The 20,004-nt window shown below is 35.4% G+C and overlaps 1 protein-coding gene across 1 annotated transcript; it reads left to right on the forward strand.

Moving 5' to 3' along the window:
- Nucleotides 1–3,659: 3,659 nt before the first annotated feature.
- On the forward strand, nucleotides 3,660–17,181 carry LOC145162998 (uncharacterized). The gene is made up of 5 exons (XM_079081939.1): nucleotides 3,660–3,889; nucleotides 14,396–14,908; nucleotides 15,019–15,150; nucleotides 15,257–15,876; nucleotides 16,501–17,181. The coding sequence occupies exons 1-5, from the start codon at nucleotides 3,811–3,813 to the stop codon at nucleotides 17,131–17,133; spliced, it is 1,977 nt and encodes a 658-aa protein (XP_078938065.1). The 5' UTR covers nucleotides 3,660–3,810; the 3' UTR covers nucleotides 17,134–17,181.
- The last annotated feature ends 2,823 nt before the right edge of the window (nucleotides 17,182–20,004 follow it).

Here is a 20,004-nt window from a genome sequence, read left to right on the forward strand (position 1 = left end):
GCAGTAGAAGCAGATGAGAGACAAAGAAGAAGAAGACCTTTGTTGCTAGTTCCCTGTAAATCAAAATGAAGAAGAAGAAGGGGATTGCGTATGAGTCATTATATAAAGGAGAAATATGATATTATTTAAAATAAGGACCTAAAATGACCAAAATGCCCTCACATGGAGGCACATGATGGCATTAACGGCTCCAAACAAACGGACAATGACGGAATGGACTAAAAACCCAAGAAAACCTTGATTTTGGACCTTTGGTGCAAGCTGGAAACTTTTTGGACCCCATCCAAAGGTTTTGGCAAACCACAAGGACTAAATTTGCAGTTTTGTCATCAATATTCATACAGAGCAAAAACGATATTGGAACAAGCTATTGTGAGGGAAATATGCAAATAACTTTTTTTTTAAAGTAATGTTAAGGATGGTTTGTAATAGGGATGTCAAAAAGTCCCGTGGGACCCCGAACCCGTGGGGCCCCAATCCCGAATGGGAAATATTTGTTTAAAAAATCGGGAACGGGGGCGGGGGCGGGGGCGGGGGCAAGTTTAACCCCCGTTTTAATTTCGGGGGCGGGGGCGGGAGTGGGTAGTCCCGTCCCGAACCCCCAATGGGGACCCCGTTAATGTATTATTTATATTAATATATATTACAAAAATATAATAAATAATAGAAATGATTTTGAACTTCCAAAATTCAATAAAATATAATGTTTTTAAGTTGTTAGTATAACGTTTTTGAGATGTTATAATATTTTTATTTTAAACATATAAAATTAAGTTATAAATAACTATTTTTACCCAAAATGGCTTCTTTTAGCCCAACAAATAACTTCTGTTAGCCTAAACAACACCTTCATACGCCGAAGAAAAAGTCAACCCAAACGGGGGAGGGGAAACGGGGGCGGGCGTGGGGAGGCTAGAGATTTCGGGGGTGGGGCGGGGACGGGGGAACGGGAAAATATCGGGGGTGGGGGCGGGGGATGCAATCCCCATCCCGTTTGCCCCCGTTGACATCCCTAGTTTGTAATTATCTCTCACATAGAATAGATTGTTTTCTTATACAATCGTAGAGTTACTGATTCTAATTTGTTTCAAAGTGCAAAACCAAAAAATTAGATGACGTATTTTTTTAAAACCGTGAGTTTGAAATCTTCATGTGTACTTGGATTTTTCTCCATTGATATGTTTGCCTTTATAGTTTTATAGTTTTTTTCCTGCACATGTCCATTTTTAACTTCATTTTGCACCATACCTACACGTGTGAACTAAAATGGGGTAGAGTTACTTTTGGAAATTGTCCAAATTTGCATTTGGAATTACAGTATATATGAAGTGTCCTATTTTTTAGAATGATTAAATGCTAAAAATAACTATGTGGTTTCATTGATTTATATATATTATGGTACTTTTTTTATAATAATTCAAAACTAAAAAATTCTCAAAAGTAAATTAATAGGGTCGACTTTTGTAATATACGTCGAATCAAATGATGTGATTTTGTTGGAGATATTTATAAGATTTGATATTGTTAATGCACAATTAATGTAAAATATTTGGTATTTTTCATTAATATAAATAAATATTGTAGTTAATTTTTTTAACAAAGTTCTAGGAAGCTCATTAAAGCATAAATTACAACTTAGGTTTCTAACTTTTGAAGTAAATACTTGTCAATGTCTATATTGCTACTTCCTTTACATGTGTGTCCTTACAATTTAATATTCAGGTAGTGTTTCTGGATTTGTTTTTATAAAAATATATTTTGTAATTCTTTGTTGTGTATGTCTATATAATTTATGTTTGTTATTATTTGTTGATGTAATTTTGTTATAATATACTTCTAAGAAAATGTCACAGACAAGAAACTAAACCTGATTGAACTACCACTAAAATATATAAATGAAATATTCATTTTTAATAAGATTGTCATGTTCGAAAACTTTGATAAATAAGATCACATTTCAAACATGTTTTAAAAAGTTTTATAATTCAATTTCTGTTACTTAAAATAATAACGAAATAAATAAGACCACATTTCCAACATGTATTAAAAAGTTTTAATAATTCAATTTTCTACTACAAATAATAATGAAAATAATATAACAAGTATGATAAGAGTTTGTTATGAGAAGATAATGTTTTATTTTGTTATTGTACATTAACTCTTTTAATAATTTAAATGATATGAGTTTTTGTTAATAACAAAACGATGACATTTTATATATATTAAATTTGATCTAAAAATGATAGGGATATATTTAATTTTGGATTAGTCGATAACATGAAAGGGTATTATATGATTCTAAGACGAAACCGAATACCACTAATCGTTTCAGTTCTGATTCGGCTCTATTATAAAGTGTGTTATCCAAGAAGGTATTTGGTACTTGAACAAGCCAAAATCAAAACGGAACCGGAAACAAAAAAATGTGTAAATTGGTTGAATCGGACCGGATACCACTAATCGGTTATAACCGGTTGCGGTTCAGGTTCTGTTTTCGGTTAAAAGGCTCATCCCTAATGCTACTTATATGCCTACATCATCACTGCATTGCATGGGTAATATCATATAGCGTATAAACTATTCACCAAACACCTACCCAAACTTTAATTGCTGAAACGAATATTCATCTAAAATAAAAATAAGAGCCGTCCGAAACTTATTTGCCGAAAATAAATTGTTTGTTGTTTCGAATGTATTATTATTTTTAACCAATTACAACAACACACTTCTTTTTAACCAAAACCATTAACTTAATTTTATTTCAATCCAAAACAAAAACATAATTTTTAACACAAAACAATAACATACTCTATTTTGAATCTAAAACAACATCTACCGTAACAAGACTCTTCACCGAAATAAACTAATCGCCGCCGCCGCCGCATCGCGCGGGTATGCTACTAGTATATATATATATATATATATATATATATATATATATATATATATATATATATATATATATATATATATGGAAAAGTTCAATAGAGAACCATAATTATTGGTTTTTCAAGGAACCAAATCTTTTTTTCAATTTTTAGAGCTTATTCTTTATTGAAAAAAAATCTAAAAATATCTAAATTCATATATTAACATTGTGAATGTGAAAAATATTTTCCGGATTCACCGTGTGAATCCGGATTCACATTGTGAATTTTCAAAGATTCACATTGTGAATTTGACGTAAAAAAAAATTCGAATTTGATATCATTGGAAAAAGGATAAAAAGTTATAAATTTCTGTATTTTTAGTTTTTTTTTTTGATAAAAAATAAGTTCTAAAAATTAAAAAAAAGATTGGTTCCTTATTTAATTATGGTTCTCTATTGAACCTCACCCTATATATATATATATATATATATATATATATATATATATATATATATATATATATATATATATATATATATATATATATATATATATATATATATATATATAAAGGTTGATGTTCAATATAGAAAAACGGGTTTAATATAAAATTTGTCTACATGAAAATTTTAATGAAATTCGTCATAGGGCCATATGTTAGACGCCGAAGTGGGTTTAACAACAGCAGTTTGCCATGGACCAATCGTGCCAAAGTTTTAACAACTTCATGACGTAGTTCGAACCCCACCCCTCATTTCCCATATTATAAGGGTTGATTATGTCTTTTTCCATCAAGTTGTGCATATTTAAATCCATTTGTATGTCTTTCATTCCTGCTTTGCTAATTCATAGAGATTCATAAAGATACTGTACGTAAGGGAAACTCTCTCCTCATCACCATCACCATTACTGTTGTTCTGAATATACAGGTCTAGTAAAGATGCCTGCAACGAATCCAGCTTCTCCACCACCATCACCACTGCCACAGTCACCACTACGACCTTGTGGAAATCTAGTTGGTAAACCTCTATATTGAGCATGACATGAGCATATTCTCAGTTTAATAATAAGAATTTTTCAAAAAACCAATACATTTTCACAGGTTTATCTGAAAAGTCGTTGCTTTATGATTATTATTATTTTTCAGAAAAGCATTCACACATCAAAATGTTTGAGAACAACCATTAATATCTGATTTTTGTTTTTTTTTTCATAGAACATTATTTATTAAGATTGTTTTAAGAATACAATGTAAAATATGATAATTAAATGACTTTATTCACCAATAAGGGTCAGAATGGTTTGGTTTTTTACTAAGATGGAAATCAAACCGAAAATTTCGCTTTTGACTTCCGAAATAATAAAGCATAGGTTTTTTCAGTTTCATTTTCTTGGTTTTATTGATTACTTTTTCGGTTATTTGTTGTTATTTTAATTTCGATGGGTTTATTCATAAAATTTGTTGATAAAATTTAACAAAAAACACAGTAATTATCTAAAATAGAAAAGAAGAGAAACAAACACATGCTTATTATATTGATTATTAAAAAAAAAAGCAAGTGCATATTAATTATTTTGTGTTTTAGCACATTTAATCTTTGACCCTGGTGTGGAGACTAGTTACCATTGAAGGTTTTTTAGAAGCTTTATATATATATATATATATATATATATATATATATATATATATATATATATATATATATATATATATATATATATAACACAATAAGTATAACAACCATAATTTTTGTTCCAAATTATCAAAAATTTCAAAAAGAACATATGTATTGTTCACATCAAAGAACAACCTAAAAAAACTCATTAAATTCCATCCTTCTACTTTTTAAACACAATGTCGGCATACTTCAAGATTCTTTTTCCTTCCTTCAAATACTTCTTTATCTTCTTGGCCTTCCGGTCTCTAGAACCACTATGAACATCAGCACCTTGGCCGGAAAACTCATAAATCATATAACATAACATAACAAGTATCCTCCTAGATCCTTAGCCCTAATCTAACATGCAGTTCTCAAAATCATAAATCATATAACATAACATAACAAGTATGAGTATCTTGGGGAAAACTTACTTGAGCTCGGCCGGTTGCACGCATCACATACCTTGTTCTTTCCAAAATTCTTTAACTTAAATTTTAGAAAACTGTTTTCTTGCGAAAAATCTTTTAATCCCTCGGTTTGAGTCCAGACACCCCCGAGGGTGTGTCCGAATCCCTCAAACCAAGGCTCTGATACCAACTTGTAACATCCCAAATTTCAAGCCCGAAAATTTCATTTTAATTAAGTAATTCGCAACATAGTTTACCAAAACATTTGCCATGCCGTGTCATTTGTAAAAAGAAACTTAACAATGTGTCTGAAAATCATATCGTCAAAAGTAAAATAAATCAGAGTACATTCCCAGAAAACTCCATGCGGAAACCATGTGTGTGTGTGTGTGATGCGCTGCTACACCGCCGGCTCCTTCCCCATAGACGAAGAGGTACCTGAAACCAAAACTAAACTGTAAGCACAAAGCTTAGTGAGTTCCCCCATCATACCATATACTATACAATCACATATCATACATACTGTCGGGCAATTCTGGGGCGCCCGTCCCATCCATGTCAAGCCATTCAGGGGTGCTGACCTACCCACGTCAAGCCATTCTGGGGTGCTGACCTACCCATGTCGAGCCATTCTAGGATGCTGACCTACCCATGTCAGGCTATTCTGGGGTGCCGACCTACCCTCCGGTCTTTCAACCGAATACGGGGACTATTTCACCCGGTACTGCTAACACATAATATCATATCTCAATCATGTTGTCAGACATATTTGGGGTGTCCGACCTACCCGTTGGTCCTATCGACCGATTCGGGGACTAGTCCCCTCCTACTATTACTATCTCACATAACATAGCAACTAGCATAGTCACATACCAAGCAAACTAGCATATTCGCATATCAAGCAATAGCTACGACACTTTTCCTACTAGATATGCGAATATGCGAATATGCTAGTTTGCTTGGTATGTGACTATGTTATGCGAATATGCTAGTTTGCTTGCTATGTTATGTTCATCCACTCGTCGAGTCCCATGATTCCCAGGTCCCTTTTTATGACTAAACATCTACGACACTTTTCCTTCCTAACAACTGTTCCATCAACAGAAAGGCTTTGGTGGTCATTACATCGCGACTCGTCGAGCCCATCCATGACCATTACTATACAATCGATTTAAATGGGTCTTAAGTCATTAAAACCATAGATCTGGTCCCCTAATGTCCATTTTACACGTAAAGTTTCCAACTTGGTGCACATGCAAGGGGTCTTTGGCTCAAAAGGCCATAAAAAGTGATCCACAAGGTGCATAGGGCTCTTATGGCCATAAAGTTGGCACCTTTATGCCATGAGACCCTTCCAATGACTCAGATCTGAAGTCAAGACCTCATATAACACTCCACAAATCTGAATATGGCTTGGAAAGCCCTAAATGTGCCCAAAACCCAAGTCCAAAGATGAATAAACACATAGAAGACCAAGGCAGGGGCATTTTACCTTGATTGAGCTGAAAATGGAACTAGATCCCTGAATGTCTAAGCCCCAACTCGAACTCTCAAGCTTCCTTCTTCTTCTCTAAGCTATATAAACCACCAAATGTACCAAATGGCCTTAGAACACACAAAAATGGCTAGGGTTTCGTTACACAGCCTTCTGGGAGTGATAAGGGCGATGGAGGCCAAGATAAAGTGTTTAAATAGGGTGCAAACCCTAAATATTAGGGTTTTGTCCAGACAGCTCCTACTCGTCAAGTAGGTCACTTAAACCCCCGATGAACAGTCGAGTCTACTCGGCGAGTAGGGCCTCCAACTCGCCGAGTCCCAGGGTAAATTGCAATAATCCTTGAATTTAAATACGTACTAGGAATCGGGTGTTACACATATCTTGCGCTTGCTTTTCCAGGCAGCCTCAACCCGTATTTGATTATCATACATGAGCCTTGATCCATGCTCATCTATCACTTCAATCTTCCTTTTCAGATTGTGAATTTCGCATTGTGCCTGCGGAATTTCTTCTTTATAAAGATGATCCGAGTAGAATCTAGGACTATTTGGCGTATACTCCACATAGGGCATATGGAACGTTTTATATTTTTGCTCTATACGGTACTCCACGTGGTCTCACCTCAGGTTCCCCTAGGGATTCCTCGTCGGAGTCTTTTCCGGGATCCTCCTCGGGGTCTTTGTCGAGTTCCTCCTCATAGTCTTCATCTTAATCTTCCTCATCCCGCTTAGAGAGGCTGAATGGAGTCGTGGGTTCCAGATTTTCCTCCGATTCTGAAAGCTGTAACTCAACATCCAACTTCTCATGAGGAAGTAGTCCACGTGTACCCTCATATGGCACCCCACTTACGAAGATTGCTTTTCCCCGATCCATAGTACCTACAAACGATACGTAGTCTAGATTAGGAAATGTACCGCTCCTCTCGTTTAAGCTTAGGCATTTATGCAACACCTAATCTGCTTAAACATCTTTTTGCAACCAACTTTAACTTGTGACACCCCAAATTTTCAAATACAAAATTATCCTCAACATGGTCCCAACAACCTCCATAATCAAATTCAAATTACTAATATTGTCTTTCATAATAGCGGAAGCAAATAAAAATTTAATAAACTCTTGGAGTGTTACGTCTTCAAAATATCATATTCGTCTTCAAGTATGAGTCGTATTGTAACGACCTAAAAATAAGACCCGAAATGTTTTCATTTTTAGATTAATAAAACAACAACCCAAAACATTTTTATAAAACCAAGATTATCAAATGTATCAATACATCATTTATATCAGAGTAAATCACAAAGATGCAACGAGTGGTGTGTGCTCTGCAATCATCTCGAGCTCTTCCCTTTGGAACCAGAAATACCTGAAACATAAACTGAAAACCGTAAGCACAAAGCTTAGGTAGTTCCCCAAAATACTACATACCGTACATAAATAATCACATAAGGCGCCTCGTCCAATGAGTGTATCGGGCCGCACCCACACTCGCATAGCGGGCCCCACCCACTGAATATAACGGGCCCCGCCCAAACTCATATAACGGGCCCCGCCCACTCAGTATAACGGGTCCTGCCCAAGCTCATATAATGGGCCTCGCCCACATACAAATCATATAAGCATAACAGATAATAGCATGCAGAATAACTGTCAGGCCCCGCCCAGTAAGCATACAAACAAATACATATACAAGAGTCACACATACATCTAGTATTCTAGCATAACAAATCATGGGCCGGCATTGGTGCCTTCGACCCGCTAAATACAGTAAGGAAACTCACCTCATACTGATGAATCTCACAGATAAGTCTCTGGCTGCTGGCCCGCTAAAATCCCTGCACTATTAATCACAAATAACATCCAATTAATAATTGGATCCCAACTCACACTAAGAATATATACTAGGGTAAAATACCCTTTTTACCCCATTTACCCAACACGACCCAAAGCCTAGGCCCAATCCAATTTGTCTAAAAGCCCAAAATTCCAAAATAATCATTATAAGCCCAATTATGGCCCAATTTTCCAAATTAGGCCCAAATCTCTTTCATGGGCTTTCAACCAAAAGTCTACTAAAATACCAACAGCCCAAGAATAGAATTCTGATGGCCCAACAAGACCCAAGACAACAATGGCCCAATATCGAGAAGCCCATAACACCGAAGCCTACTGCTGAGTACGCGAGTCGTACTCATCCTGTATGCTAAGCGTACTCGCTTTAGGGCTTGTACACTGCGTGTACTAGCTTGTACGCCAAACGTACTCAACTAGTTTGGCCAACTTTCTCATTCAGCTCTTAAACGATTAAGACTTCACTCCAAAACTTAGATCTGACTTCCTTGAGGTGGCTTATCATGTAAAGTTGCCAACTTTACGTGCATGCATGGCTTAATGAGGCTCTTAGAGCTCAAAAGAGCTTAATAAATGACTTAATGGATGCATGAGACTGCCAATATAACAAAGCTTGCATTTTTATGGACAATAGGACCCTAAAATCCTCAGATCTATAAGGTTAGGCTTCTGAAACGACCCTAGCTCACAAGGACCAACCAAAAGGGACTAAAATGGTCATAAACAAGTCCAAAAGAAGATCAATAAGAGAACTTGTCAAGATAAGATCTTTATACCTCAAATGACTTGCAAAAGGAGTGATGATCCTGGATCCCTAAGCTTCACACCAAGCAATAAACCTTCGATCTTCTTCTATCCCTTTAAATGAGTAACAAAACACCAACTTTTCTTCTCTAGAGCTCAAAGACACAAAATGATGACTAAGGGTCGAAATTTAGGGTTTAGGAGATATGGAGGCTGGTAAAGAGGCCATCCATAGGGACTTAAGGAGCTTATATGGGTGCAACACCCTAAAAATAAGGTTTCATTAAGCCCCTCGTACGCCCAGTGTAACCCTCATACGCCCAGCGTACAAGGCTCGAATCCTCGACCAAGCTCCCCATTAGCATGCTAAGTGTACACATGCGGTACGCCCCGCGTACTGGCTTCTCAGCTAGTACGCTAACCGTACCCTATGGTGTGCCCCGTGTGACATCCCCATTTTCTCGGCCAGAAAACACTGATTTTGTTTATGCTTTATAAAAACCAGACTATCTCTTTTAATAAAAATGTTGCGGAATTTGTTCCCAGAAAAACATGATAAATACGTTATCAAGGCATTTCCGAAGAAATGTATTTTTATCCATTTTAAAACATTTGGGATGTCATCGTCAATACATAAACATTAGCATAAATAGAACTTACATTCATTTACACTAGTGATCTACATCTCTTTTAAATCCCTCAATGTAAAGTAGCTTCATATCGACACCTGTGATACAAATAAGCTTTAGTGGGTCAGGTTGGGAAACCTGGTGAGTACATAGGGTTTTCAACCCACAATAATATAACTATTATGTTAAACATCAAACAATCAACCCAATTACCCATCCCCATTATCTTCTTTACTCTTAAGGATCTACCCTAAGATTCAGCTATTCGTCGTTCATTCATTCCTAAGGATCATCCTAAGGAATCGGCACGAAATCCATCGTTGCCAGGGTTTACTTAACAGGCACTAAGTCGCATAGTCGTCAGGGTTTATACAACATGCACTAAGTCGTATAGTCGCCATGGTTTATACAACAGGGTACATCTGGTGGACATGCAGTTCAAAACATCTGGTGAGCACGTAGTTCAAAACATCTGGTGAACACGTAGTTCAAAACGTATGGTGAACACTTAGTTCAAAACATATGGTGAACACTTAGTTCAAAAATACCTAGTGAATACGTAGTTCAAAAACACCTACAAGTTACGAGCCTGCTAGTGTTCCACTGGACTGTCTAGAATAGTCCGTGGTTGTCATCTATACTCCGATAGATGACTAGATCATCAATAACATCGAGGCCTCTCATTATTTTATTTTATCACACAGCAACTATTACATCTACCCATATTTTACCCAACACATTTTGTATATATAAAATACATATACAATTTAAATCATTTAAAACATGTATAAAATCGTTCATCCAACATAGATAGCAAGTATACAGATAATATGCACACATAACACGTAATTTATATAAAATATTTCATATCTATGTGTAAGATGAAAGTAACTATGCACTCACCTTTTAAGGTGGTGATTCTGCACTCGGACAACACTTCGTCAATCTTAAAACAATTCCTTTGACAAAACCTAGTATCATTACCACTAGAGTTTAGTCTAATGTGCAACGAGACTAATTAATAGTCTAACTATTATTACTATTATATAAGCGTTAAACAATACTCTTCAGCCACTATGTACAGACAGGGGCCAGATATGAAACACCGGAGGGCATGATCATTTTGGCATATAGCAACCCAAGCGGCCCTCCAAACTGGATTCCCCGTACCGCAAGTGGTTAAAAAGATATTATAACGACACTTATATAAACCATAATAATGGCTCAAATAATTATTATAAGGTCCTAATAACATTACTATATTTAAATAAAAGTTATATTAAATATAGTATAGGCGCTCACTTACAGCGGGTTTTTATTAAAAACCGGGCTTCGCTGGAGCAGTGTTTCCGAGCCGAAAGCTTTTCTTCTCGGAGCTGTCGAACACTCCGGGGCTTTCTTCTAGCGCTAGGGAAGTTTCCTAGGCTTTAGGGGGGGGGGGGGTTTAGGGATTCTAGAGAGAAGTTAGAGAGAGAAAGAAAGGCTTATGGTGTGAAGAAAATATGAAGAGTTCATATCTTATTTATAGGGGTTTTGTCGTAGAGTAGGCCCTAAGTTTCAGCTCCGTTTTCTACATTATTTATATCCACGCGTTAGTATTTACGAGTACTACAACTTTCATTTTGACCTCGTCGGCTAATTCGCATTCTATCTCCGATTTGCAAAACTGTATCGAATTTTATCGCGCTCGAAGAGTATGGACTAAGTTTCGTCCATATCTTTTGCATACGAGCTCTATTATCGACGTTCTTTATATCCATGAGTTGGTATTTATGAGTAATACAACTTTCATTTAGACCACGTCGGCTAATTCTCATTCTATCTCAGATTTACAAAACTGCATCGAATTCGCCGCGCTTGAAGAGTAGAGACTAAGCTTCGTCCATATCTTTCGCATACGAGCTCCGTTTTCGACTGTCATTTTATCGTTTAACTCCTATTAACGATAACTTCATTTCTCATTTAGATTATTTTGGCTAAAAATCGACCGATCTAAAATTCAAATTTCGGGCTGTGCACTACTATGCTAAATCTTAGAAAAATCATAACTTCCTCATACGAAGTCAAATTTGGGCGTTCTTTTTATGCACGCTCTCGGTTTAACATATACTACGACTTTCGTTAGATCGCTAAGGGTAGAAAGTATTTTATCGGAAATTCACTTTTTACGATTCCCGGTGTCGTGCCGGTTTTGCCGTAAAACTTCGACGGGTCATAATTTCTTCGTTATAAATCGGATTTCGGCGTTCTTTATATGTACGGAACCCTTGTGACATATACTACAACTTGGTTAAGATTACTCCTTCTAAATAATCTTCCATCAAAAAGTCATTTTTGACGCTCATTGTCTCTAAATTAACTAGCCCGAATCTGCGGGCGTTATACCCCGCGTACTAACCACAAGGACCAAAATGCGATAACTTAATTACAAAAGGGCTAAAAGGAAACATACCCAGTTCAAGTGTTACACATATCTTCCCTCTTCCTTTTTCCACTTGTTATGTTATTTCCTAGGTTGCGTACATTTAAAGTTTCTAATGAGTAAGCTTAATGCCTAGTGATTTCATGGTCGTCATGCATATTGAGGTCAATAAAATAAAATAATGCAACAATTTATCAAGTATATTTCATTTCGTTTTCTTTCCACACTTGGTGAAACACTTAGGGAACTACTGTCATTTCCAGGGAACGAGTCCCTCTACCGGACACAACAAATATTCTTACGCCTAGTTACTACGAGCGTAAGCTCTCTTCCGTGTACTCAAACCCTGTAAAACGACTAATGATAAGATCGTGTAATTAATATACATGTTCCCTATACATGTGTCACCCACCATATTCACCCTTTACATGAAATAATTCATAAATTCCATATAAAAATTTCTAGCAATAACAATGATAACATGCTATTGCAAATAATTTAGAAACAAATTTTCATGCAAGCAACCACAAGATTCACATGAAACTCACCTCGTCGCGCTTACATCTTAAACGAAGCTCGTTATGCTACACAAACCATACATTCCACCAACAAATTTTTCTAAAGCGACAATCCTAGGAAAACATGCGCCCAAAGGTAATACATATTACCCTATAAATATTCAATTAGAATTGTTAAAATACCTTAATATTCTAGTATGATGGTTAGAATTGTTTGAATATTCTAATAATAATCTAGTAGAATTGTTAGAATATTTGATTAGTTTTGAAATAATAACACGAATCAAGTAAAGATAAAATGCAATAACACGGCGTGTAAATAATTCTTTTCTCCTCAATGATTGATCAACAAGGAGGTTAGAGTACATAAATGCGAGAGAAAGTGAAATGCATAAAGTGTGTGAGAGGTGTTAATGAACCTCTTACCTATAACACTATATAAGCAACATGCCTAGCTCTCAACTGATCACAAAACAAACATGTTGACTTTGACAATTAAGTAACGGAAAAAATGTTACATGCAATAAAAAGATATGTAGAAATAGTGAATATTTTGATATAGAACACAAGATAGATCGTCGATATGTAAGTCTTTGATATAAGCTGCACTTCAAAGATTCTTTCTACAACAGATTCTTCACAAAGAAAATATACTCTACAATCTCCCCATTTGTGAAGAACAATTGTGATCTTCAAATTGCACGAGTGATTTTGAAAATATCCAAAAGTGTTTTCCTTATTTCCAAATACCAAACTATGATCTTCCTTATCTCCTTTTATCCTCTTCAAAATTGTTTTTACAGTTAGAAATTCTCACTAGAATGTTGTTCAAATGTGTGGTAGAAAATTTCTACTTGTAATTAGTATAAAACATATAGTTATTAATCATATTATTTTTCGTCTTTCCATAGTAAACAACACATTTTCGTTTCATCAGAATTTCACCATCTTGATATTGATCAATATCATCCATCCCAGTATTTGGGTTTTTTGTAGATCTGTTGAAAGCTTTGCTAAGTCAAAATCAGATAATCCCAAATAGGTGAAATAACAATCAATAAAATTCTTTATATGTCCATAAGCGACAACATAATTTCTTTTCTTTGGTACATGTGAGTTATCAAGATCAATAAAGATCTTCGCTAAAGTAATGAGATCATTAAGATTCACTACTGGAAAGTCAACTATTGTGAACACACATTCCTCTCCTCCTGTTTAAAGTACCTTATATCGATAATTTTGAAGTAGATCATCGAATAACATGCCTTTAGTTATTGAAATCAATTTCACAATATTTTTCAATGACCATACTTCATCTTCATACTTTCCAAGGATAACATTGAATCTTATATTAAAAGTTATTTTCCAGCTTGTATTGTGGAAATGTAAACATGGAAGGATTAAAAGGAACAAATTAGTTTTGGTATTTCTTTTTTCTTTTTCTTTTTTTCAACGGATGACGACCATATAGGCAATTGTTAGATGAAAATCATCAATAAACATAGTTAAAGGATGATCGTTGATTGTTTGGCATTTTGCCCCTTATGGGATGTAATTTTTGTCGTTTGTCCATGGATTTTCTATGTTAGTCCCTTTTAAAGTAATTAGCTTTATCCTTCTTTTATTTTTCCATTTTAAATGCTAACTCACACACAATCATCACTCCATTCGTAAATATATACATTTTATCTCGACAAGAACTTTCAGCCTTTGCTAAAGGACAACTATCCAATAATACCTGATACGCCAGGCCAAAATTCCCTTGGTAATAAACTTTCTTTATTTAATTAATTTATAGAAGCCGAAGAAAGAGCAGCATACCTCAGCATTTGCGTTCCTCTCTATAATGCATCAATAAGAGGTGATTGGGAAGCTGCACAAGTCATCCTTGCCGAACACCACTCTCTAGACCTGGTGGGCTATCCCATCACAGAAAATAATGAAACTGCACTTCATATTGCTGCATCGGCAAAAACCAGCAAAAAGATGGAAACGTTTGTGCGAAATCTAGTGAATAAGATGACAAGCGAACAGTTAGAACTTAGAAATAATGATTCCAACACAGCACTATGTTTAGCTGCAGCAGCCGGAAATATCAAAATTGCCATGATTATGTTGATAAAAAATCCAAAACTGGTGAATATTCCTGGCGCTGAACAAATGATGCCACTCTACTGGGCATCATTATTTGGAAAAAAAGAGATGATTCGTTATCTCTACGATAAATCTACGCACATGACGGGAGATGATTGGGCCAAAGAATCCAGACGCAATTGGGTTCTTCAGAAATGCGTTGAAGCTAATCTCTTTGGTATGTATAAGTTGCTTGAATTATTATATTAAGGGTTTCCAGGATTTTGTTCAAAACAAAAATTGTACACTTTAAATTCGCACATTTAGTGGTTGCCAAATATTTTGTAGATGTCGCTTTCAAAATAGTGACTGAATGGCCAAATATCGCTGTCGATTCGCGTGTACTTGGATCATTGGCTCGAAAAAAGGATGCATTCAAAGTATCAAAACCATGTTTTATCTGGAGAATCATACGTCGATGTGAATATCTCTATTCCTAAAATATTTATTAATCAACTAACCATTATCCAGCTTTGTGATACTCATGATTAAATATTGCTTCTTTGTGTCTGGTTGTGGGTTTCAGTTTTCCCAGCCATTTATGTCAAGGTCGGGCCTGCAGAAAATCCAAGGGATGCTGTTAAACTACTAAGATTAATTTGGACACGTATTCTAATAACATATTCAAAGGATGCCGTTAGTAAAATTATCAGTGGGCCATCTGATCAGATGCCACTCGCCTCTAAGAAGGAACATGTGGAGGGAATTATACTTCAAACTATTTCAAAAAATGTTGAGAAGATACATGATAGTCTTCATAGCCATTGGAATGGGACTTCTGCTGTAACACAACCACAAGGTGGGACACAAATACAAGGTGATAAGTACTCTTTTCGCACACTATTTGTTGCTGCTGAGATGGGAAACACGGGCTTCTTAGTTGAGCTCTTTCGCAAATATCCAGATCTTATATGGAAGAAAAATCATTACAAGCAAACAATATTTCATGTTGCTGTCTCATATCGTCATGAGGATATATTTAATCTTCTTCAAGAGATCGGCTCAATGAAGGACATGATAACATCAATTAAGGACGTTGATCGAAATAATATGTTGCATTTAGCTGGAAAGATAGCAAACGAAAACAGACTTCAAGTGGTTTCAGGGGTTGCTTTGCAAATGCAACGAGAATTGTTATGGTTTAAGGTATTCCTTTCCCTCTAAATCCCAAATAATCCAACTCTTCATACTTAAATAGATTGCAAGTTTCACATTTTATTTTTTCATATAAGTCGACATTTTAACTTCCGCCACGTATTCTAATCATTTTTTTTTCTTTCTTTTTTCATATATAATGTTTAGAAATATCTAAAGACTTCATCAAATTGAAGTATTGTATTATTCAAAAAAATATAATAGAAAAAGTTAAAAAAACTGAAATATAATAGGCATTCGGAAAAATAGTTATGAAAAATTGTAAATTGAGAGAAAAAAAAAAGTTATAAGAAAACTAGGTTTTATAAAACAAAAATTGTACATAACATTTTAGAAAAGTGTTAACATATAATGGTATATTTGTACGTATAATTTATAGAAAAGCCCAATGTCTTTATCAATATACAGTGTTGAATATCTTTTTAAAAAATTAGCTCATAATCTATTTTCATTGTCTCACAAAACACTATATTGCATTAAATTCAAAAAAATGAATTAGTTTATATGTTATTTTATGCACACCAAGCACAACCTTAATCGCATTTTGTTATGCTGAATGTTTGTTGGAAATTATGCTTGACCAAATTAAGATCATTAAACTTTTTTTTTGTGTAGGAAGTAAAAGATATGGTTCCCTCGAATTATCTAGAAGAGAAGAACAATGATAATTTAACACCACATGAATTGTTTAGCAAAGAGCACAAAGATTTAATGTCTGCCGGTGAAAAATGGATCAAAGGCACTGCTAACCAAAGCATGGTGGTGGCAACCCTCATAACTACCATTGCTTTCGCAGCAGCTTTTACAGTTCCTGGAGGGTACAATCAAAACAATGGTGTTCCTATGTTCCTTCATAACCCCGCTTTCATAGTATTTGTCATATCAGACGCCATTTCTTTGACAAGCTCTTCGATTTCAATTCTCATATTTTTATCTATCCTCACATCTCGTTATGCTGAAGAGGATTTCTTGGAATCGTTACCTAAGAGGCTATTGTTTGGCCTAGCAACACTCTTCTTATCTATAGCCTCCATGATGGTCGCTTTTAGTGAGAGTTTCTTTGTCCTCTATCGAAACAACTTGATTTGGGTACCAATTGTTATTAGCGTAATTGCTTCGATGCCAGTCCTTTTTTATGTTAGACTTCAATATAAGCTTCTGAAGGATGTTTATCACTCAACGAATGGTTCCAAGAATCTCTTCAAGCAAAAAGAGTTTATGATTTACTATCAAAATCCAAAGCTTTAATTATTTGTCATTTACCCGTGACCTTCATTTCAACATGTGATTTTTATGGCACTGTATGATTTGAATATTAATTATGACTGATTATATATTTTTAATTTTGATTTATTTTATTAGCATAATTTACCGAGTTATTTAATAAGGTGACCATAATAAGTTGTAGAGTGTCACACTGTCACCACAAAACCACATTTTTACGTCCATTAACAAAGTGACCACAATGATCGTAGATATATGCTCACAAACTCATGGAAATGCTTTTCTGACATAAAGCACCACAGATATTTCGCGGAAAAAATATATGTTTCCAGAGAAATAATAATGAGAGATTTCAAGATCCATCCAATATAAAGCTCACTGAATCACATTTTATATATGTTTCACAATGTTCTAAGAATTTACTATCTCTAAATATTTGCGAGAAAACGTATTTGCATCTATTTAAGAGTTTAGAGTTATGCCTACTAGGCACTTATATAAGATTCAATGTGTGCGATCCTTAGTGTCGTTAAATTCTTGCTATTCCATTATGATCTGGTTTCAATTTTATATTAACACAACACATATATGTCGTTTCCAAGTCTATACCTACTGTTGGTTCCACCGAACCGACTCAACTTGGTCAATGAGTTTAGAATTAATGCAAATGAAAAAGTTAGAAAAATATTGATACATGAAGTGATCTCACATAACTCATTGTATTGGTGAAGTGTTTTGTGATGAATTGGATGAATAACTTGGTCAATGAGTTTAGAATTAATGCAAATGAAAAAGTTAAAGAAAAATGTTGATACCTCCCATAACTCATTGGTAAAGTGTTTTGTGATGAATTGGATGAAGAACCGCAACTCATGATTGAACACCGCTGAAGTTGGCATCCCACTACTAGAAAACATGAGGTTTAGCTACAAAAAGTAGCTCCGTAGTAATTACATGCATAATGGAATGCCCAAATTTAGTAAAGAAATAGCTACAGAATAATAATGGAAGTAAAATCCGTAGTTATTCTGTACTTAATTAGCTACAGAATAGCTACGGACTACCGACAAAAGAGATTAGTTACATAATAACTACGAAATATTGACGGGTTTATAAATTCCATTATTATTATTATTATTATTATTATTATTATTATTATTATTATTATTCCCTTTATTATTTTTTTTCATCATTCTAGGCTTAATTTTTTTTTTGGATCTTTTTCTTACATATATAAAACACAAACAATTAAAAATCATATTAATAGTACTACTAATATTAATATTTCTAAACATAATAGTAACGAATGTGTATAATACACAAACAAACACACAAACGAAAAAAAAAAACTAATTTTAATATATCAATAAGGTGGAATAATCTATGTTTAATAGTAATGAAAAATGATGATAATTAGGGAAATGTGTATATTTGTATGTGTACGTGTGTATGTTTATGCGTGTGCATGTGTGTATGTGTTGTAACACTCCAACTCAGGTATTACCTTTGAAGCCCTTGAAATTTTAAATATTGCATAATAAGTCCCTTAAGTACGCTGGGCGTAATTCATGGGTACGCTTAGCGTACCATGCATGGATGATCACGGAGGGCCAACACGCACGTTGGGCGTACATGACGGATGTTCAAACCCTAATTTCCGGACTTGAGACCTATATAAGCATCCTTATCTCATTTGAGCTTCACCCTAACCAACCTCCGTCACCTTCAAACGTCCCTGAAAACTGTAAAATCATTTGAGAGTGTGTTCTTGAGCTTTTAAGCGTTTGAACACCATCCTTTTGTGTATTAGCTACAAAGAAGAATTGGAAACAAGCTTAAACGAGGAAGAGCTTCTAGATCTTGCATTTTGAGCAGTCCAGAAAGCTTTAGGAGGTAAAAAGCTTTCACCTTAGTTATCATTTGCATTTCTAAAGCTAGGGTTTTCTCCTTAGTCCCTTTTTGTGTTCTTGAACCACCTCTTGAGAGTTTGAGCAACTCCAGAGCTTAGGGAGGATAGATCTGAAGTCCTTTGGTCCATTCATAGCATAAAAATGGGGTCTTGATGGGTGTTTTGACCTCATGCATGGATTAAGACTCTTGGAAAGGTCTTAATGAGTTGTTGGGAGCATAGGGGGCATGCAAAGGCATAAAGTTGCCAACTTTATTCCTTAGGACGTCTTAATGAGATCAAATCTAAGGTTTGGACGTTAGAACATCGAGTATTAAGCACTTAATGGAAAATGTGCTTAATATGATTGTACGTTGGGCGTAACTTAGAGCATGCAGTGCGTACGGCTCAGGGACTCAGTACGCTGTGTTTACCAGGGTGGTACGCAAGGCGTACGCACAACAGATGGACTCGGACTTGTTTTGGGCTTGTAAGCCTTTGGGCCTGGTCACGTTTTGGAGTTAGTGGGCCAACTTATATGTTTTGGGCCATGGTTCCTATGGTTGGGCTTTATTGGGCCATGATGCCCATTAATGATTTTGGATAGGGACTTTGGGGCCATTAGCAAAGGAAGACTTTTTGGGCCATTGTGAAAGGACTTGGATTTAGGTTCTTCAATTGAATTGTGTTCAGCCCTAACCTTGGGTAATGGTATTATTTTTCAGCACGGGTGGTTACGTATTGTTAGGAGGGCAGCTTTTAGATTCAGCAGACAGAGGTGAGTCTCCTCACCATACCAATGGGTCCAAGACACCAAGTCCAGCCCATTTTGTGATATGTGGTACACTAGCTGTAGTAGAGTTATGTGGTATGATAGTTAGCTATATGCTAAGTGGTATGCTAGTGATTATATGATACTTGTAGGGAAGACCATGGGGGGAGCCCATGTCACATGGATAACACCATGTGGGGGAGCTCATGGCATAATAGTTAAAGACCATGGGGGA

The sequence above is a fragment of the Lactuca virosa genome, chromosome 3 (genome assembly GCF_052849685.1).
Source record: "Lactuca virosa cultivar CGN04683 chromosome 3, Lactuca_virosa_CGN04683_v6, whole genome shotgun sequence".
NCBI classification, from domain to species: Eukaryota; Viridiplantae; Streptophyta; class Magnoliopsida; order Asterales; family Asteraceae; genus Lactuca; species Lactuca virosa.

Excerpts from the sequence above, each read along its gene's own strand:
- LOC145162998 (XM_079081939.1), top strand. The coding sequence starts at position 3,811 with ATGCCTGCAACGAATCCAGCTTCTCCACCACCATCACCACTGCCACAG. Across the intron at positions 3,890-14,395 it reads ACCTTGTGGAAATCTAGTTG|AAGCCGAAGAAAGAGCAGCA; the intron begins GTAAACCTCTAT and ends ATTAATTTATAG. Across the intron at positions 15,877-16,500 it reads GAGAATTGTTATGGTTTAAG|GAAGTAAAAGATATGGTTCC; the intron begins GTATTCCTTTCC and ends TTTTTTGTGTAG.